General features: G+C 47.8%; 1 protein-coding gene across 1 annotated transcript; it reads left to right on the top strand.

Moving 5' to 3' along the window:
* Window positions 1–5,345: 5,345 nt before the first annotated feature.
* Window positions 5,346–19,546, top strand: HPSE (heparanase). Its single transcript, XM_055795602.1, has 12 exons — window positions 5,346–5,549; window positions 7,295–7,440; window positions 8,798–8,923; window positions 9,401–9,574; window positions 10,048–10,219; window positions 10,826–10,873; window positions 12,848–12,941; window positions 13,566–13,672; window positions 14,618–14,732; window positions 16,646–16,764; window positions 16,921–17,067; window positions 17,778–19,546. Exons 1-12 carry the CDS (start codon window positions 5,368–5,370, stop codon window positions 17,935–17,937), a joined length of 1,590 nt encoding a protein of 529 aa, XP_055651577.1. The 5' UTR covers window positions 5,346–5,367; the 3' UTR covers window positions 17,938–19,546.
* The last annotated feature ends 1,598 nt before the right edge of the window (window positions 19,547–21,144 follow it).

The raw sequence follows: 21,144 nt of genomic DNA on the forward strand, positions 1-21,144 counted from the left end.
AGCTTCTGAGACTCCATGGGCATGTGTCAGTCACACTAGTTGGGATTTTTAAAGGTATCTGGACCAGATTTGCTCCAGCAAAAGCTTAGGCTTCATGAGAAGAGTCTTGAAGGTACCTGAAACTTCTTCAGTTGTGATACAGTGCGCTCCTTTTTTTCAAAGCTGGTATGTAGCACATGACTAGTACATGCTAGAGCACTGCACATAGAAACACCTGAAAGCTGTGACAGACTGCTGGGTTAAATCATGGTAGCCAGTATACTGGCACACTTAAATATGGCGTTTCTATGTAAAATCAGGTGTCACTTCTCAGTAAAGGAAAAGTAAGGCAAGCCTTAGTTAAACTGTCTTTTTTTTTTTTTTTTTTCGTTCAACTTAAGTTGAACACTTGACTGAAAGGGGTTATAATGAAAAACTGATGAAAAGGCCAGTATTTTACTGCTCATTTTGCACTGGAGAAATCATAGGCAGCAATTTAGTAAATTCTTTGTAAGCCTTCATTTAGCAGAAACATGCCTCTGAGACTATATGATAATTCGTAGTGGCCTGCTAAGTTTGGATAAGTAAAATACTTGAGTGCGTTCAGTATTAAGTCAGGTCAAGCATTTGAAAACAGCACTATTCAGAGGGAGCATGATTCATTTCCACTGCTAGATTCAGTGTCTGCAGGGGAATCCTTGTTACCAAAACATCAGTGCCTAAGGCACAAGTGGTTTTGGAAACCTGAGAACATGTTCAGTTGGCTCTGACAATAAGGTATAATTGGCCCTTAAGTGCGGAGGCAGTATTTGCTATGACTTGAGGTTATCTAAGTCTGTCTCTTAATTGCCTTACCTTTTTAATTGAGATATATTTTTGACCAAATGATAGATAATATGAAGTTCTCTTGGTTTATTTGTGTTATCTTCAAAAGACACATGATACTTGCTCCAGCATAAATGTGGGTACCTATCTAAGCAGTTGATGTAGCATGCATGTAGGAAAACTAACGATTCCTAGGAAAAAATGATGCCTGTAAGGCCTTACTGGTTGATGTAAAGGTTTATTGGTGCTTGATGGTGTTCCTCCAAAGTCTGAGAGTCTTGGGTGGATTTGGGGTGTGTGTGAGCAAATTATGCAAAACTATTCACTCTGAATACCAAGTTGGTGCAGTAACTGATGTTTTGGAAATAATCTGTTAATTGCTACATTAACTACAGGAGTAGTTAATGAGCCATTAACCTCTGTCATGATACTTTTTGTGACGTTTGTACTTGCATGCTAACAAAAGCGTACACTTTCTTACTATATTGTGGAGGCAAACGGCAGGGAAAAATTGTTTCTGCCATCTGTCTGTTGTTGGGCTGCTAACTGTCCATCCTCACACTTGTACGTCACCGTAACAACCAGCACTGTTTCAAGATCAGGTTCTGATGAGACACGTGTTTAGGAATGAAGTCAAATATTCCCTACAAGTGCTGGGAGCCCCTTGAAAATGTTAGCAAAAGCTGGTTTGAAGTGAGCGGGTGGTTTCAGGTCTGCATGAGGCTGGTCTGGAAAGAAAACAAGGTTGACATTTGTTGTCTCTGCTGCTCTGTTTATACAAGCTGTGCTTTGCCAGATGGATGAGTGCAACTCCCCCAAGGCTTTCTTTATGACATTTGATAACATCAGAAGTGAGATGAACGATACTGCAGCTATCTGCACTGAAACTTTGCTATATGTGTATCTGAAATGAAACTTGTCAAGCAAGGCAGTACAAATCTTTCACATTGCTTTTTCTTGCTACAGTAATAATATATGATTAAATGCTTTTTCACAGAAAGCTTTCTTACCTGGGCTTTTCGCCTGGTTGGAGATGGGAGGGGGAAGGGGGGGGGGGGGGGGGCGGGAAGTGTACAACATATGCTGCTCACAGTGTTTTTGTGCCTGCTGGATGATGCTGATGTGCCTCAGTATCAAGTACTGTACTGAGCTCATCAAATACAGTATAATGGGCAAGTGCCAGAACAGGTGTTCATTGGTTTGGTGAGCGTCTGTTATGGGTGGTCATGCTATGGGAAAACTTGCACTAAGGATTGTGTTTGGTGATGTTTTGGAAGGCAAAGATTTCTCCCTTATGTCAATGGGATGTTTATGTCTTAAAGCTTGTGTTGAAGCAAAAGAAGCAACAATAGCTTACCTATGTGAAATAACAACAGGCGCTTCAGTGCTAAAGTAGGTCAAAAAAATATGACCTCTGTAGGACCATCTATAGGATATTCCTGCCAATTTCTTCATAACCTACTGCAAATTGGATCAGAGCTGTGGTGCGTGCAAGTCTCTTCAGGCTGCAAATAGTACAGAGTAAGTGTTCTTACCAAAAACTTCAGAGCGTATTTCTTAGTCTTTATGCCTATTCACTTCACGTCAGAACTTGCCCACATAGACCAGTTCTTGTGTTTGTGTGACTGACTCCCCTTCCCCTGGGTCTGTAATTCTGTACTCAGGAATCCCTGTGCATAACTTGCTGAAAACTGCCTGGAAGGACTGGGAAGAGGATTGGGCTTAGCTTAAAGTTTAGCTGTTAATTTCCATTGTGTGAACGAGACCTATTGTGTTCCCATGTTCTGGAAAGCCGCTTCCATGTAAGCTAGTCCTGCCTAGGCAGCTCTGGTTTTGTCTTTCTTTTTAAAGCTTCATTTCATCTCTTTCAGCATGGTGGTCCAGCACTGGGTATAGGTTGTAATGAGGGCCAAATATTGTTGCTTATAAGCTTTGTTTTGATGAGAAGGGAGGCTGAGTGATTTTGCAGTGCTCTGGTGTGCTCAGCAGCTTCCGTGGTACCTGAATTCATCAGCTGTAGACTCAGTGGAAACAAAGTATTTTAGCAATATCCAAAAAGCTGTGTGTACTTCGAGGAGAACTGCTAAAAGCTAGACCCAAAGTGTTGTTTCCTTCTCTGAGGAAATGGAGCGTGTGCAGTCAGAGTCTCATAACCGGCTGGGTTCAGAAATAAATCCATCTGGGAGTGCTGAGAGCTGTGTGCTGTGTCAGGACAAGGTCTGCCTGGGGTTTGACCAGCAGGGAATAAGGATAGTTTACAAAAACCTTGATAGGCATCTCTCTGTTTTTTACAGCTTCTGGATTTCCCTTGGCATCTGCTTAGTCTTAGATTCATCTTCCTGAGGCTTCTTACATAGAAACAGATGAAGTGCTGCTCTGACATGGGTCAGCTCTGTTCATCCACCCAATCACTGCTATGTCACAAGAATTGTTTGCCTTTTGTGCCGACAGCTCTTCCTTTCTGAATTCCCTTAATATGCACAGGTAAAAGAGAGAGATATGATATTTGTTCTTGGTTCTTACCCAGGAACAGCAGTGGGTGCTCGCTCTTAGCAACAGCAATGGTGCTGCTGCTGTTGGACAACTGAAATTCCTGGAAAGTTTTATTTTTAGTTCTTCCTAGTTGTAAAAACCTAGTTGGCACAGTGTGCTAATGGTGTCACTGGCGTGGGAGAAGCAGAACCACCAGACAGGAGCTGCATGACTGAAGTGTTTGAATACCACAAGGCAGGCAGGATGGGGTGCTGGTGCAGAGCTGCCTTCAAACAACGTGCAAGTGAGTTTAAGACTAATCCTGGTTCTTACACCCTCCCCTTGTAGCTCACAGGGCATCACTCAAATTCTGCCCTAATTTCAGTGAGAGTCCAAATACCTCTGTATTGGTGTCCCCTACTTCACAGTATTTAAAAATGGGTGTGATGCAATGTGAGAAATGCCCAAGCAAAAGCTACCAATTGCCATTTAATACCTGTAGCTCTTCCAGGTAGCAATGCTAGAAGGCATTATTTTCCAGCTATGGGTTTTTGTGGGCTGCTAAAAGCATAACAGACCTTTCATACCCACATCCACATGCAGCGATGGAATCCAAAACATAGCATTGACTGTTTGAAAAACAAACCTCATGTCTCTGTGAGAAATACAGGCCACTGGCAAGTGCCTCAAAGTGCCTCTCTCCAAAGAAGCACACTGAGAAAATTTAAGGGAGTAGTGGTGAATTCCAACAGAAAAAAAACGTGCTTAGGCTGTGTCTTACCTGACGGCTATTAACATCTTCTGTACCTGCCATGACAAGCTTAGCCTGGTTTGCACCAATGATGAGCCGTGTTCTGAAATCCTGAGTTCTCCTGGGACTGGGTGGTTTGTGTGGTGCTCCAGCCATCTGCTGATGGATGAATTACTCCCCTGGCAGATAGTCACCCCAGCCCTTCCTGCAGGCGTGGGCATATAATTGGTGGCGTACCCCTGAAATGGGAAGCATTACACTAAGATGCTGAGGCAGTCAGGAATGTCACTGACATTTCCTTTCTGGCAGAGCCACGGATGTGTTTATCAAAACTAGAGTTCATTTGGTCGAGTTCTTCTGGTTCTGGTGGCGAGTTACTTAATAGTACAAAACCTAGAGCAAGCAGGAACAGGAAGGGCCGGGCAGGCGAGCACTGGAGCCACACTGGTTAATGGCCTGACCCCCCGGGAACTGCTGCACTTGAAGTAACAGATAAGGGTTTGACTGTCTGCATTGTGTTCCAGCAGACAAGTGTTTTGAAAACAAACTTGGTAAGAAATACGGACGCTTCAGGATGAACTGATGCGGATGCTTCAGGATGCTGATGTGGAATGGGAAATGTAACGGTGACTTTAAGTCTGTTTAAAAACTCTGCAAATGTTCCAAGAGCCTGTGTATCTAGTAATTCCTGCGCTGTGGCTGCAGGTGGCTGTCTCTAGACAGGGCTCCCTGGCGAGGCTGTTGCCAAACTAGTTTCGGCACAGGCTGGACCCGGCAGTGGGCACCCCAGGGGCAGACCCAGAGTGTGCTTGAGTCTTTTTCTTGGGACAGCAATTCCAAGTTGCATGTTGGCTGTGATCAAGAAGCGGTGTTGCAGCGTGGGGATGGTGGGTTTCAGCCTCAGACAGCACTTGCTGCCTGCCGCTGTGACTCAGTTTCCCGCAGGGAAGGTCCGTGGCTGGGACGTCAGGCTGCTCTCCCACCCCTGGGTAGCACCGTTCAGTGTGTAGCAATCTCCCAGCCCACTTGCTTTGCACGCAGCTGCCCAGGGTCGCGGGGCAATGTGGAAAGCTGTAGGAGTTGGTTGGTGGCCTGCTCAAACCTTCCTCCAGCATCACAGACGCTGCAGCATGGGAACCGACTGGAAACCCAGGTTCATGGTGTAGTGAGGCTGTTGGGAGAGTAACCCTGGGCTTCAGGCGGCGCCGCGCTGACCTCGGTCCCCGAGCAGCGGGGAGGCTGGAGGAGCAGGGCTGCGCTGGCCCGAACAGGAGCCCAGGGCTGCGCCCCCCGGCCGGGCCCGCCCTCCGCGGGGGTGGTGCCGCCGGCCGGAGCCGAGGATGCTGCTGCCGCTGCCGCCGCTGCTGTTGCTGCTGCCGCTGCTGCTGGCGGAGGGGCGGCGGGCGGCAGAGCTGCGGCTTGGGCTGTGGGGCAGCCCCCGGGGGAAGGTGAGCCCGGCCTTCCTCTCCCTCACCCTAGATGCCAGCCTCGCCCGGGACCCGCGCTACGTCGCCTTGCTCAGGTGAGCCGCCCCCCCCCCCCCCCCCCCGGTCTTGCCCAAAGGAAAAAAAAGGGTCCTGGAGGCGGGCGGCAGGAGGGGTCCCCTGGAGCCGGGGGTGGGGGGTCCCGCCAGGCGGAGGAGACCCTCCGGAGCCGGGGGTGGGGGTCCCGGCAGGCCGTGAGGGGTCCGCAGCCGTGGGGGAGGTGGAGCCCGGGCATCCCGGCGGGGAGCCGGCGAAGGCGCCGCTTCCCGGGGCGCTCCGGAGACGCAGGGCAGGAGGCGAGCTGGGGGGGACGGGGGGGATCTCCCCCCGGGGGCTTCTGCCTCCCCCCGGCCCGGGTCCCGGGCTGCGGGACCTGCCGCGGGCGCTCGGGGAGCGGGCGACCGGGCGGGAGGCACAGCTCAGCTGGTCCGGGCTGGAAGCAGCGCGGGGATAAACTTGGGAGAGGAGCTGCTTTGCAAGCAGGGAGAAAAAAAATAATGGGGTGGGGGGGTACAAGAAGCTGCTGAGCGGGAAGATTACGTGTGGTAAGGCTGAGGGCTGGGGCTGTTATCCCTGCTGCTTCGCGAAACAAAAATTATCTGAGCCCCCAGGCAGCTTTGCGGAGGTTTGCCGGGGCACTGTCCGCGTTAAGAGAAATACATGCTGAGGAAGGCCTGTCGCCATCGAAGCTGATCGAGAGATCTTAAAAATGAAGCCTTTTTGTTTCCCCCTTGAGTAACGCTCAACAGCACTGGACTGCCAAGTGATGGTGTACCCTGCCTGTTCTTTTGGGTCTGACCTCACTCTTGCCTTTTCTTCCCTGCTTTTCCTCTTCTTTTTTTTTTTTTTCTTTCTTGTGATTCTACCTTTTTTTTTTTTTTTTTTTTTTTTTTGGAAGCTGTCTTAATTCTTTCCTTTTATCTTTCTGATGCCATACTTCATCTCCATGGTATTTCTCCAGTCCTGTTTTCCTTCCTCCCACCACTTTCATCTTTTCCTTCTCACCAAGGTGGGGAGAAGGCTGCTGCCAGCTTTATTGGCGAGTGCTCACATCTCCCACCTCCAGCCCTGACAGCACTACTGCCGCAAGGAGCGGGAAGTACTTGGTGGCCCCTAATCTACTGCATGTCACCACTGAGCAGATAGCACTGGTGTGCATCGCGGTTTCCCCCAGCAAAGGCCAGCTGTCAGTGCCGCACATCTGGCATGGGGTGCATGAGTGGCCGAGGCAGATGGCTTTTGCTTTATAAACCTGCTTTGCTAAAGTTAATGCTTGCCCCAGCGTGGGCTCCTAATCTCTGTTGGGTACAAAAGCAATCGCTTCGGCTGTCGATGGAAGTCGGGACTGATGATGTCAAGTCAGCCTTACATTCACCTTCTCGCAGGACTGGTATGTCAGTTCTGTAGAAACAAACCCAAAAAATCTAGGGGAGAAGGATGCTTAGGATAAAAAAAAAAAACAACCAACCAAATCCAAACTGTTTTAAAGTATTTCCTTACTTTGCCCCTGGGATTTGGCTCCCTGTCCATGAGTATGTTCCCTGGGGAATGTCTTCCCCTTGCCGCCCTGCCGGCCCACTTAGCTGGCAGTGTCTCTGTTGCACCGTGCAGAGGGCTGGGGCACAGGTGCCCTGAGGGGTCAGGAGCACCCTGAGGTTACCAGGTAGCCCCAGGTCACCTACGGCAGTCTGTCCCTCTGGGCACTGGCCACGTTAACCTCTATACTGAAGCCACTGTCTGCATGTATATAGTGTTTTTCTGTTTCTTGACATACTTTCCTTAGCAATCCGAAACTGATCGCCCTGGCAACGGCCCTGTCCCCAGGGTTCCTGAGGTTTGGTGGCACCGAGACAGATTTTCTCATCTTTGATCCCAACAAGGATTCAACTTTGGAAGAAAAAATCCTCTGGGAACTTCAGGCCGAGCAAGGTAAAACTGGCATCAATATGTTAGACTCAAAAAACATCCCAGGTTTAGGAGGTGGCTTTGATGCAGGCTGGGGATGCCACAAGGGCACAGTGGCAGTGCAGTGCCCTCCATGGGGTCAGCATTGCTCTCCTCCATGGAGAGGAGATCCATGGACCTTCAGCACAGTCTGTGGGAGGAGGTGTGCCAGCTGTGGGAAAGCAAGGAAGCGTGCAGAGGGCTGCATGTCTGCCCCAGCATCTGCTGGGGCTCCCCCTTTGCTGCCCTGTACTCCTTGCGGCAGCCTTGGAAGCTTCGCCACTGCCTGGGAGGTGGCCAAGGTCAGCTCAAAAGTTGTGGTTTCATTGTGAAAATTAAGTAATGCGTGGAAGGCGTAATCTGATGAGAACAGAGCCTCTGTTTTTGCTACCTTGGCCAAAGCTAGGCTGGGGGTGCAGCCTTGCCCTCCTGTCAGTTTGACAGGGCAAGAACAAACCAACCAGACCACATCCAACTGCTTGAGCTTTGTTCTGGTGTGCCAGGTCTCCTGCTGTGTCCATACCCTCGTTAAACTTAGCAAAAGCACAAAAACCCTTCTAGAGGTGTTTCAGATGAAAAGATTCCCACCTGCTCCTGTGGTTCGTAGCACAACAGTGCAATGGTACATCACTGTACGACCCAGGATACCTGGGTTTGAAGTCAGGTGGTACTTTTCCCCCTGCACCACTTTGCCGAGGGGCTGTCTCCTATCTGGGTGACTGTGACCCCAGCTTCTACCTTCCTTTTTGGTTATGGCTCGTTCCTGGTTTGCATACCAAGAAAAAAACCACGAGCTTTTTCTCAAAGTGTCTTATGACTCCTGCTGGCATTGCCATGGGAGCCGTGCAGGGCAGCCAGCGCTTTGCCATACGCGAGGCGGGCAGTGCAGGAAGCGCTGCCCCGTATCTGCCCGCAGCATGGCGGGCCATGCACCGCGCCGCACCGCTGCCTGCTGGGGTGGCTTATCTGCTCCTCGGCACTGCAGCCCAGGCCTCGTCAGCTCGCTGGAACAAAGGTTTCCGGATGGTGCTCCAGCTAAAATAGTTTATTGGGGGGTGACCACCATGATACCACCAGAAGCACAGCTCAGCCTTCCCCCACTCCCCCATATCCATCACTTTAAGCCGGGAAATATACATTATATAGAAAAAGAGGGTGGCTCAATGCATAAATATACGTTAGCTATGTGGTTAACATTGTGAAAGCAGGGGTGTGTTTCACAGAAGTACGTGACTGGCACCCAGCAGTTCTGCTTTCTCCTGGGGGATGCAGCCCTTTGCATGCTGGACCCTGGCTATGAAGACAAGGGCTTAATCGCTACCAACCTTCTTCTGCCCTACAGAGACTTGTGGCTCCAGGCCTGCGTTTGCCGCTGTGGAACAGCTGCTGCTGGCCCAGTGGCCCAGCCAGGAGAAGCTGATTCTTGCAGAGCATAACTGGAAAAAGCACAAAAACACCACCATTACAAGTAAGGCTTCAATGGATTTTTCTGCTACAGTTTATAACCAGGGGGCTGCAGTTCTCTGCCCTGCAATAAAAGGGTGGCAGAATTTTTTTTCCATTAATGATCCCAACAACCCCTTCCCTAGGTACCCACTATGGATATTAAGCTTTTCACCGAGGCTTCATTCCCATAGGCTGTTCAGAGCTGAAACCTCTGGAAAAGAAATATTTTATTCATTTATAGAAAAAAAAATCTTTGAATATTTTTCTGTCTGCCACCTCATATTTAATAGTATTCAGCTGCTGCAGCCGTTGGGAGGATTTCAGTACCTTGCAGGATGGTGTGCGGTAAGGTCTGGGCTCTTTTGTCCAGCTGGGAGAGCTTGGCACATCTGCAACACCAGGCTAAATAAATACAGGCGGTGGAGATTGTTGCTTGGCCAGAGCACAGCCAGCATACTCTGACCTTGAGATAAACAGCCCCTCTTTCTCCTCCGTGCAGGAAATACGCTGGATATTCTCTACAGCTTTGCAGTCTGCTCCAAGTTTCACCTGGTTTTTGGCCTCAATGCCTTGCTGCGAAATGGTGGCTTGCAGTGGGACAGCTCAAATGCCCAGGCGCTGCTAGACTACTGTGCCTCGCAGAGGTACAACATCTCCTGGGAGCTTGGGAACGGTAAGTGCAAAGCCAGCCTGTGGGCCAGGCCAGCTGTCACCTGGAAAGGTGCCACTGCAGGGCAGGGGCTGGCAACTTTGAATGTTTTGCGTGACAGCCCATGAAGGCAAGGTGTTGTTTTATTGGGAAACATCAAGGTCTTAATTTGTGAGGAGGGATTTCACAGGAAGCGCAACAGATGAGCAAATTGAGATGATTTTTCTGCTTCTACCAAGGCTCTGAGGTGAGGTGAACGATGGCCTGTGAGGTGCAGGATGTCGCCCATGGGGACTGACAGGGATAGAGTGCCAGAGAGCAGCATGCTCCATCACTTGGGGCTTTTCAGTTTCATGCTCATCACCTTCAAATATCTCACCTGTACCGTGCCAGATCACGTGAAGCTGTAGGGGAAGCCACTCCCCACATGGAATGAGCTGCCCTATTTTGTGCCCTGAAACCAGAGCAGGGTGCTGATGCATGTGTGTCTTCCCCAGAGCCCAACAGCTTCAGGAAGAAATCTGGCATCTACATCGATGGCTTCCAGCTGGGGCAAGATTTTATTCACTTACGCCAACTTCTAAGTAACTACACCCTCTACAAGCACGCAAAGCTCTATGGTCCTGATGTTGGGCAGCCCCGAAAGCACACGCAGAGGCTGCTGAGAAGGTAGGGGTGGGGGGTCCCAGCAACACCCCCCACGGTGGGCATGTGTGAGATAGCTGTGGCTCATCTGCACCCAGATGCAGGGGGCATGAGAAGGCACCTGGGCAGGGATTTAAGGATTTTCTGTTCCAAACCAATAATAAGGATGTACCAATGGATACATCCAGTCTATTTGAGAACTAATCCCCTTAAATTAGGAACATGGAACTTTTTTTCTTTGACTGTGGATGACTGAAATCTTACCTGCATGTACAAGCTCAAGGCTTAAATGCTCAGCCTAAACTAAGATGCTAGCAGTACTCCAGCAATCCACATGCCTTTCGACTGAGTGCTGGCTCTAGTGCTGCATTAACAAGGGCTTTTCACCCTAGAAATCTCCATGTGTTACACAAGCATTAATTCATCCCCCCAGCGACCCACCAAGGCGGCTGTGCTGCCCAAAGCCATTTAAAAGCCGTGGCAAGCATGGTGCCAAACCAGCTCACCATCACCACCACCAGCTGGGGCGAGAGGGGACAGCTGCGTGTGGCAGGTTGCTCATAGGGGGCTGCAACCCATCACCAGTCCCTGCAACCCCGCCATGCTCCATCACACTCCCTCTGCTTGCAGCTTCCTGAAATCGGGAGGGAAGGTGATCGACTCCGTCACGTGGCACCAGTAAGTACTGCTCTGATGCCATCATCACTGTTTTCTTTACAAAATGTCGATTTGAACATCTCAACGGGAAGCAGGGGGGTGAAACGCCCCTTTCAGTGGTTCCTCGGGTGCCTGTCCATAACCACCTCTGCTCAGAATAAGAGATGATTTGAGGGAGCGTGTTACAGAAATGCAGAAGCAGCGAGGACTTGTAATGTAGGCACGGCAGTGGGGAATGCGAAACGTGCGAGGTGGTAATTTTGCTTGCTAAATATGTGCACTGGGAAACACGGAAGTGGGATGTGGAGAAAAAGATGGCACGGCAGCTTTACTTCTCAGAAGAGCACAAGGGAGTAGGTCACGGCGCTCTCCCGCGTGACAAGAGTTTCTGCAGTGGCTGAGCCTTTTTGCACATGGTGTGTTTCAACATGTGCCAAAAGCTAGTGAGATCTGAGCAGTGGTCCTGGTGGCCTCCAAGCTCCAAGTTGCCAACCCTTGCCAATAAAATGCACTTTCTTAAGAGAAGAAGGGGGTGTTGTATAAAAAGAAAAGAAGGTAGCTCAGACTTACTTGGCAGAGATCTCTCTGCTGAATTTTATGCAAGAGCAAAGGGTTTTTAATGTAAGGTTTTAAACAACTCGTGAGGGTCTGGGCTTTGAAACAGAGTCAGCACCCCTGACACTGCTGCTGCTCTTGGCATTAGAAAGACCGGATCTGCTTGAGTGAAATCTTTGCTCCCTAAAAGCAAATTCAGGGTGTCACCAATGACCCTGCTGGCAAATGCATCTAACGCCTTGTAAAAAATGCAGCAGAAGACGAGTTAGCTGATGCGTTACATGCTGCCTTGTTTCTTGCCTGTCTGATATAAACAAAAAGCCTTGCAGGGCTGGCTGACCTCTACCTGTAGAGAAGTGCTAGCAGCTTCTCCTGCACCCTTACGTCTGCTCTCCAGGTCAGTTCGGGCTGTGTGTGGGTACCTCCCCCTCAGATCCCACCTGCAGCGCAAACAGCATGGGCACAGTCCCAGCCCTTCCCTCTTGTGCCGCGGCTTAGAGCCGCAGTTTTAGAGTGCTCGGGTGGGCAGTGGGTAAGTTGGCCCCAGAGCACCTGCTGTGAGCTCCATGTGTTTGAAAGTGATTTCCATGTGATTCTGGTTTTCTTTCCGGGCTCGAAAGCAGCACGGTGACATGCAGCAGACAGGTAACAGCGGGAAAAGATGCACATGCTTATATTATATATCTATGTATACATATATGATTCATCTATGTATTTTGAGCTGTTAGTAAGGCATAAAATGTGTCCTTTCCCCTTCCTGAGCTGTTCTTGCCCTGTGGCTGTCTTTGCTTTGAATAAGCATGCGTTATTTTCTTTACTAATTTAGGATTATCGGGTTTTAGCTTCCTCTTGTGGCTGGAAGACTTCTGCTTCTGGTAGGACTGAGTGATAGCTCGATGAAATGCAAAAAACATAGGGATACCAATTTCCCATTCTTTATTCGGACAATCCAGACGTAAAAGCCCTTTTGCTTTATGTGGAGGGCAACCTTCATCCTGTAGAGATGCCTCCATCCCGTTCCTCTCCAGATTGCCAAAATACTCGGAGGGACAGAATTTGGGACCTATATTTTTTATATATAACTTGATACAGTAAAGCAAGTCATAACACAGGAGTGTCAGACTCCTCAGCAAGAGCAGATTTTACAGAAGCTGCCTCTTATTCAGGGATGTTTTCCTCATTCTGAATGAGCAGATGCAAAAAAACCCTACTACTTCGGTTGATCAAAATTTGTGATGTCCTGCCTCCATCAAGGTAATTATACCTGATAGGTCCCTTAAATACAAGCAACACATTTGGAAAACAGAAAAGGAAAAAGAATTGTACAGAAAAATAGCTCTATGGATAAATTTATCGAACAACCAAGTACTTCTGGTGGTGTTTTGTACCAGTGGTGTATTTTTCTTTAATTTTGGCTGTGGGGTTTTCTTCTGTTTCAAGTTACTATGTGAATGGACGAAGTGCAACAAGGGAGGATTTCTTGAGCCCTGAAGTGCTGGATACCTTTGCCACAGCTGTACATGAAGTCCTGCAGGTACCTTGTCCTGTTCAGTCATTCCCATGTTCAGTTTGCAGGAGGTTAGCAGGGAATCCAGAATACAGTACAATTTCTCACTAGCAATAACCAGGGATTCTCAAAGCTTGGGTGCTGCTGTCATTGTAAGTTTAAAAATAAAACAACAAAAACCCCCAATACTAACAATAAATGAGCTTCAATAGTTTGCCATGCAGCAAGCATGGTGCCAGATACATCACAAACGTACAACATTCTTATTTATTGTTGTACTCGTTATTCAAGGATGTAATTTATTGCCTTCCCCACCCCCCAATTTCTTTGTATTTCGAGATGCTGAGAGAAGTGTAAATTACAGTATACCACTACTCAGTACAAGAAGATTTACAGGACCTGTCTTTTAGTGGTTTGCCTTGTTCTGCATGCATAGATGTGTTTTTTTGGAAGGGAGGGGTAGTAAATCTGCTTCTAGTCCTTCTGATCAGAATTTGTGACACATCCTGGCTCGGTTGGTGTCATCCCTTAAATGCAAACATCATACATCGGCATTTGGCTAAAGCATTAAATTTTGATTACCCATTATTTCAGTAGCCAAAACACTTAACTGTTGTCTTTTTGTCGTCTTCCCTCTGCCACACTGGCCAGATTGTTGGTGGGACTGTGCCCAACAAGAAGGTCTGGCTAGGAGAGACGAGCTCTGCCTATGGAGGGGGAGCTCCCAGGCTGTCCAACACTTACATTGCTGGCTTTATGTGAGTACCGTGCCACAGGTGTGTGGAAATTACATGCCTTACCAACTAAAGGGGGTTGCGTCCATGCCCTGTAGGAGGAACATCTCTGTCGGGCTTCCAGGGAGCGCAGGCAATGCTCTAGGCAGTGTTGAGGACCATAACCTTCCCACTGCTCCTAGTATGCTCGCCTCATGCCTGAGGTTTGATGTAGACCCAGGTAACAGGAGATTCCTATGGGAAACTGAGGATGAGAAGCACGGAAAAGGTGTATTTCTGCCCTTGAATCTGCAATGCAAACTCCATCCTTTTGTGAGGGCAGAAAGTCATTCACGAGATGAGTGTCCTTCTCTGATGTCATCCTTCGACCACTGTGAGATACCTAAGCAAAGGGAAATTTAGTTATGAAAATTATTTTCTCCAAGGACTCCAGTAGCATTTTATTGAAATAAAAGAATTCAGGCTTTCTTAGCACTTTGATCAGTTTATCGCTTCAGGGAGATAAAATTGCATGGGAATGTGTGGTTCACGCTTCAAAAATTAACCAGAAACATGATTGCAATGTATTTTTTTCCCCTCCTGTAAGGCATGATGATCTTTTCATCAGGGCCTGGTGTGTTAGCAAGTCAAAACCTGGTAGTGGCAGGCAACCTTGTCATTGATGTGATGGTTTCTGTCAGCCTTCAGGCCCATGGCCAGTTCAGGAGCATCTGCTCCTGGTTCCCACCACCTGCAAACAGGGGAGTGGGGCAACTGTTCCCACCAACTTGGACGTCCGTGGTCTGAAATGATTTTTTTAAGGTAATCAATGCAAAATTTGAATTGAAATTAGCTGTGTGATTTTTGAGGAAGTCAGCATCATGCTCTAGTTCTTGCTTTCCCGCTTCCTGAGCTGGTTGGAGAGGGGCACTGGGGTACAGTTGAGGTCAGCGATTTCATCTGTGTGTTGTTTGCCTCATCTTTTGGCAGGTGGCTGGACAAACTTGGGCTTTCAGCCAGGCAGGGAATTGACGTGGTGATGAGACAGGTTTTCTTTGGGGCAGGGACCTATCACTTGGTGGATGCCAACTTTGAGCCTTTACCGGTATGTATGCAACCCCACCAACACCACCTGAATGCTGCATCTATTTCTGCACAGGCAGCATGGCATGTGGAGATACGTCAGCTATTTTAACAGTGTCTTTTGTTTGTTTGTTTGTTTGTAAGATAGTCATGGTTGTACCTAAAGTTAGGTCACGTTTCATCATGGGTTCATGTATTGTATATAGATACAAGATATTTACTGCAGCGGGAGGGACGCAGCTAGTCTTCAGCACAGCAGAGGCTGATTTCTGGGTTATAATGTGAGTCGTATGAAGACAGTTCTGGAGTTCACAAGGCTTTTCTGGATAGACTATGTTAGTTTGCGTACTCCTCAGCTGAATGATGAGTAGATTTTAAACAGAAGTGATACAAGGTATTATAATGAATTCCAAATGAAAACCAAACCAACATTAAGTCAAGACACAAGCATTTCTTAGGTCACGAGCGTATTTAGCCTTCAGTGGTAGCGGAAGGATAATGAAATTAAAACATGCTTTCAGTATAGTTGGATTTATTAGGAAATAAAATTCTGCTGTAATTAAACATTGTTATTTGAACTATTCGTTGTTCTTGCATGTACAGCATGTTTATTTGTTCTAGTAGCACTTAACCTGGGGGTGAGAGGATAGCATCTTTCTTTTTAGCTTTCCTCTCATTTTTCTGATTCCAAGTTGTGATTTTCACAGGCTCATAGAGACCATCTGAGAGGACACCCAGCATCCAGGGGGTTTCTGTCCTGCCTGTTCAGCTGGTCCCCATACCCAGGGTCTGCATTGTCAGGCTTGTCGTTTTGGGCTATTTAGTCCCTCATTTAAAATAGGTTTAATTTAGACTGAAAGGATGTGCCTTGTTCCTCACCTATGGGCAGTACTAATTTATTGTTAATCAAGTTAATAATGCTTTAGAGGCAGGGAAATCCCAACCCAGGTCCATCAGCTTTCATTAGCATGGAAATGAAGGACAGCAGTGTCAGAAGGCTGCACCTCCTTGCAGAGGGGCTGAGCGTGTGAGCCGGTAGGAAAAGTCACTTCCCCAGGCTTGTTGGTGAGTCAGGAGAGAAACACCATGGTTTTCTTTCTAGGAAAACCTCAAAGACAAACAGACGAGCTGGGAGAAGCTCTCTAAAATGCACCAGCTGGAAGCACATCCTCCCCTGGGGCTGTGCTCAAAGAAGCGATGCTGCAAAATGCAGCTTGCCTGCAGCCTCCTAGTCCCAAAACACATCGGCACACGCGCTCTTTGGTACAGTCATGGACTTCACAGAGGAAAAGTAGTGGTCAAGATACAGGAAAAAGGAGACCTGGAAAAAAAAATGAGTCTGCACAGGGCATCAGCCTGCTCTCGGGCATCATCCTGGGGTGTCAGGATATACCCTTAACTGACATTCAGAAATTATTCCCGAAACCTGTTCAAAAGCACGATGTTAGTGAAAGGCATAAAAGAGGGGGCTTCTTCCTGGCACTGTGCCTGTGGGCTGGGCACAAGCTCTCCTGCAGGAAGGGCAGCCCATCCCCTGGGATTCAACCTATATATTTATATTTATATATATAAAGCGCCTATCACCATATTGATAAACATTCTTTGGAACCCTGTACCCTGCAGAAGGGCGTTTCCAAAGTCCAAACATCTTTGCCACAGAAAATGCTCCGATATTTGCATATGAATGGGAATATGATTCTAAGGTACCTTGTAAACACAGCTGTTCTGCAGCTTGGAGGCAGGGTTTTCTCTTTAGCTATGTTGTTTGTGGGAATTGAAATAGATACGGTGAAAAACTTGGTAAAGCAAAAAATTATTGGGGGGGGAAAAAACCCCACCCTGAAATTACCAGAATAATGAACATTGCATTAAGCACCATGTGAAGTACCTGGCACGATGTACCCAAGTGCTTATGTGTGGTTTTGTGCCTCCCAGGACTACTGGCTGTCGCTGCTCTACAAGAAGCTGGTGGGTACCAAGGTGCTGCAGGTCAGCCTGGCAGGAGCCAACGAGAGGAAGCTCCGTGTCTACCTCCACTGCACGAATGCCCTCCAGTAAGCTTCCAGAAAGCCTCCAAAATATCCCAGAAACTGAGCCCACATCCAGCCCTAAGCCAACAAAAGCAATCTGGGACAGCACGAGGATGCACGCTATTTCTGTGAAACCTCTTTCTCTCCTGATCCTCACCATCATCTTCTCTCGCCTTGCAGCCCAAAGTACAGAGAAGGGGATGTGACGCTGTTTGTCTTAAACCTCTACAACGTCACCCAGCATTTGCAGCTACCAAGTTACTTATCAAGCAAGTACGTGGATCAGTACCTCTTACTGCCTCATGGCAAAGAGAATATACTTTCCAGGTAAGCATGTGATTCCTCCTGCCTCTGTAGAAAAGGTTGTGGGTTACGTGGCCTCCAAAACCTCACTTTGTTCGGTTTGCAAGGATGGGGGTGGGGGGAAGGGGTTACTCTTCAGTCATCTAGGGCTTTTTTCAGTAAGGTCTGACTTCTGTTGAATCAAGTATCCTAAAATCAGGCTGCTGAAAGCTTGCTAAGGTACAAAGACACTTGTTTGATGTTAATCATGAAGCTTTTTCCTATCAGGCTTCGGGGCACTGGACCAGCTGCTGGAGTCCGTTTTCTTTTGCACAAGCACAGGTATATTGCTTTCCCAGGTGCTGGCTCCTGATTTACAGCAACGTGTTCAGGCTGTGTATGGTTTCTCCTGTTGTTCCCACTAATGCATCGGTATGGGAAGGATCTGCTCTGGGGGCATAGAAGATACCCTAATATTTGCAGGAGAGAAAAAACAATTGAAATTTTGTACTTTTCAAAGCCTGTTCTACTGTTAACCTCACTAGAAGAGTAAGAAACATGTACTTTTCAACTTGCTGTGCTACGACTCTAAAGGACTCCTTGCAGAGGGACTGCTGCAGATGCTGTGTGTGTGATAAACCCCCAAAGGAAGTTTAGTTTAGCATTGGGCTGAGTTTGTGTTTACACTCAGGTTGAAATCTGTTTGATGGCAAACAAAGCACAGCTGCCCAAACAGTCTCTCTGTCCCTCTCCAGGTCCATTGAGCTGAACGGCCGTGTGCTACGGATGGTGGATGACAAAACGCTGCCAGAGCTCATTGAAAAACCCCTTGGTCCTGGCAGCATACTCGGCCTTCCAGCCTTCTCTTATGGCTTTTACGTTATCAAAAATGCCAAAGCTATTGCATGCATTTAAATGGTTAATACATGTGCACGGTATAAATGTAAAGCACTTGGCTAGTAGAGAAGTTTAATCCTAGAAATTCACTTTTCTACCACAAGACTAAATTCTGGCAAGAGATGCAAATGTGGTGGCACTGGTATGGTTGTGGGCTGGGGAAGACATAAGGACCTGCTGGGTAATTTGTACATTAAAGATGCTCATTAAGCTCCCTGAAGAATTATCCAGGTAGAGCAAGCCCAGGCAGGGGCTGGTTTTGCTCTCCGTCCAGCCTAGGTCACTGTGCTTGGGCATGGGGCCCTTCTCCACACCACATGTGGAGCTGCATCAGCTTCTCACGCTGCACTTGGGGCTCTGCCAGCCAGGAACTGCAACTTCCCCTCTCCCTTTTGTTTCTGCAAGAAAGTTCCTTCAAAGGCTTGCCTTCAGAAAGGATGAGCAGGGGGGTTATTTTAGCTGTACAGCTGTGATTTTTGCCTGTGCCTTGTGGGGAAGCCTGAGGAGGGGTTGTGGTTGCTGAGGGCATCTCGAGGTGGAAAGCAAGGACGCACAAAGTAAACTGAGGTCAGAGTGCCTGCAGGGGAAACCAAGCACCTTGCCGAGGACCCAGGTCCTCCATGGGATTTGGGGCAGCACTGCAATTTTTTTCCAGGCTAGGAGAGTTGAGTCACAAGATGGAGCTGTGGCCACGTGCTTTCCAAAGGCGAGTTTTCCACACGTGAAATACAGGCTGTTCCCGCAGGGTGGTCCACTGCTGTCCTCACAAGCTTCATCCACAGGAGGAAAGGATAGGAGCCCACCAGTGCCCTGGCAAACCCTCTGTGGTCAGTGGGCTGCACAGTGAGGGCTCGTGACTCCTCAACCTTCACCACCCTGCAGGTGGTTCAGCTGGAAAGGACTTCCCTGAACCTATCTGCAGGCGAAGTCCTGCCTTATGGTCTCTTCTGCCCTCGTGGAGATGGGAGAGTAAGGAGACTAAGCACATCACCCACCCCTCGACCATCAGCTCAGTGGCCTTAGAGCATCCTGGGGACAATCCTGCCCAGCCAGGCTGACATCCCTCCTGCTGGGGAAACAGCCATTTTGGCCAGTAATCTATGTTGGTGGTGGGTGGCTTTTCTTCTCAACTGTGCCTTCCCCATGCCCGCCTTGCTGTGGTTTGGTGTGCCACTGGCTGCTTTCCTCTGGCACAGGGGCTGCCTGTCTGCAGGGGAGCAGAATGCCTCGGAGAATACCTGTGGTCTCCTGCACGTGTTTATTTGCATTTACTTTTCTTGATAATATATAACCCATGTCGCTGTCAATGCCTTACGATATTTTGAGCACAGCAGGGAAAAACGCCACCACCACACCACTGTATTTCCCTTTTTAAGCTTTAAAAGGATGTTACCAGCTACCAGGGGTTTCAACAACATGGGGAGGGGGAAGAACAGTTAAAATTAAAACACTTTAAAAACAGATGTACTTTTGAAGCTATGATGAAAAATTGCACAATAAAAAGGTTATATTTAAGTTCTGTGTGTTGAAGGAGTGTTTGCATCCACAGCGCAGATGCATTCTGTGAAGTGTTGCATATGAGGGGGTAATATAGATCACAATGAGAATAAAGAAGGTTGTTTCTTTACATTGTCCACGTTCACTAAAAGAAGTAGAGAGAGCATAAAATGGAAAGTCTTACATACAGTCAACATAAAGTTAATAATATATTATTATAACAATAATAAAAGTTACAAGCAAAATATCAAAGTTATTGTTTGCCAGGTAGCTTCTTTTTAGACCTTTTCTAACAGTTTTGTTCATTCCAATGCTTATGACTTATATTTGAAGATTTTAATTAAAGTGATTTATACCAGCTTTTGGCAATCTCCCTGGTTTTTTAAGATTCCTTTTTGGCATTCTGCTACCACTCAACGCCCTACCTTTCTTTTGGTCATACATCACCTGCACTTTGCATGATTCCTAACAAGAGTACCCAAGTAAATACAAATTAAAGAAATCCTATCCAGGTTGGTGTGTTTCAATTGCCATTGGTTCAGAAGCCCTCCATCCCGCTGCCTGACTTGCACGCAATACATGGGCTGATGATCAGAATGCAGGAGTGTCCTTGTTTTGGCTGGGATAGTTGATTTTTCTTTCTAGTACCTGGTGCAGTGCTGTGTTTTGGATTTAGTATGAGAATAATGTTGATAACACACCAGTGTTTTAGTTGTTGCTAAGTAGTGTTTACCCAAGTTCAGGAGTTTTCAGTTTCCCATGCTGTGCCGCTGAGAAGGGGCACAAGAAGCTGGGGGGGAGCAGAGTCAGGACAGCTGACCCAAACTAGCCAAGGGATATTCCATACCATAGAATGTCACACCCAGTATATAAACTGGGGGGAGCTGGCCAGGAGGTGCTGTTTGCTGCTAGGGGGACTGGCTGGGTGGTGAGCAACTGTATTGTGCATCACTTGTTTTTCTTGAGTTTTCTTCTTCTTTCTCTTTTTATCTCCCTTTTCATTACTATTATTATTAAATTTTGTTTTATTTCAAGTATTAAATTGTTCTTATCTTGCCCCATGAGTTTTACCTTTATTCGGATTTTCCTCCCCATCCCACTGGGGGGGCCAGGGAGAGAGTGAGCAGCTGTCTGTTGGTACTTAATTGCTGGCTGGGGTTAAACCATGACAAGAAGCTACTAGCAGGGGTACAGGGATGTCGGGGCTGCAAAAGACAGCTGCTCTGGCTTTACCTCCCAGCCACATCTCCTCTGAGCACACAGCCTGGTTCCTCGTATTGTGGGGTGGCGAGAGATCTGATTTACAGCTCAAGTAACTGCTTTCAACTTAAAAAGCTCTGCGTACACCCAGATGGCTTCTCTTTATGAAGTGTTGTACATTAAGCTCATAGCTACTGTTAGCTCTGTGCAAACAAAGCAGGAGGGAGATGAGCATGGGAAATGAGACACTGGATCCCAGTACAATGAGACAGGCATGGTCAGAACCAGAGGCAAACCACCCTCACAGGATCTGCCTGCAGCAGGCACGCCTGCCCCATTGGGTACCTTATCTCAAGGGCTTTTTTTTCTCTGTGGATGTTGTAAACCTTGGGGTCTCAACCTTGAACATCAATATACTTATCTGAGACCAGGGACGACAATTATATCTTGCACACGATCCAATTTACTTTTGCATTTTTTACTCTGGAGCTTGGATTGCTCACCTTGCGTTTACAGTAAATCAGTTCC

The sequence above is a fragment of the Falco peregrinus genome, chromosome 2 (assembly GCF_023634155.1).
Source record: "Falco peregrinus isolate bFalPer1 chromosome 2, bFalPer1.pri, whole genome shotgun sequence".
Taxonomy (NCBI): domain Eukaryota; kingdom Metazoa; phylum Chordata; class Aves; order Falconiformes; family Falconidae; genus Falco; species Falco peregrinus.

Excerpts from the sequence above, each read along its gene's own strand:
- HPSE (XM_055795602.1), top strand. The coding sequence starts at position 5,368 with ATGCTGCTGCCGCTGCCGCCGCTGCTGTTGCTGCTGCCGCTGCTGCTG. Across the intron at positions 13,673-14,617 it reads ACTTACATTGCTGGCTTTAT|GTGGCTGGACAAACTTGGGC; the intron begins GTGAGTACCGTG and ends ATCTTTTGGCAG. Across the intron at positions 14,733-16,645 it reads CCAACTTTGAGCCTTTACCG|GACTACTGGCTGTCGCTGCT; the intron begins GTATGTATGCAA and ends TGTGCCTCCCAG.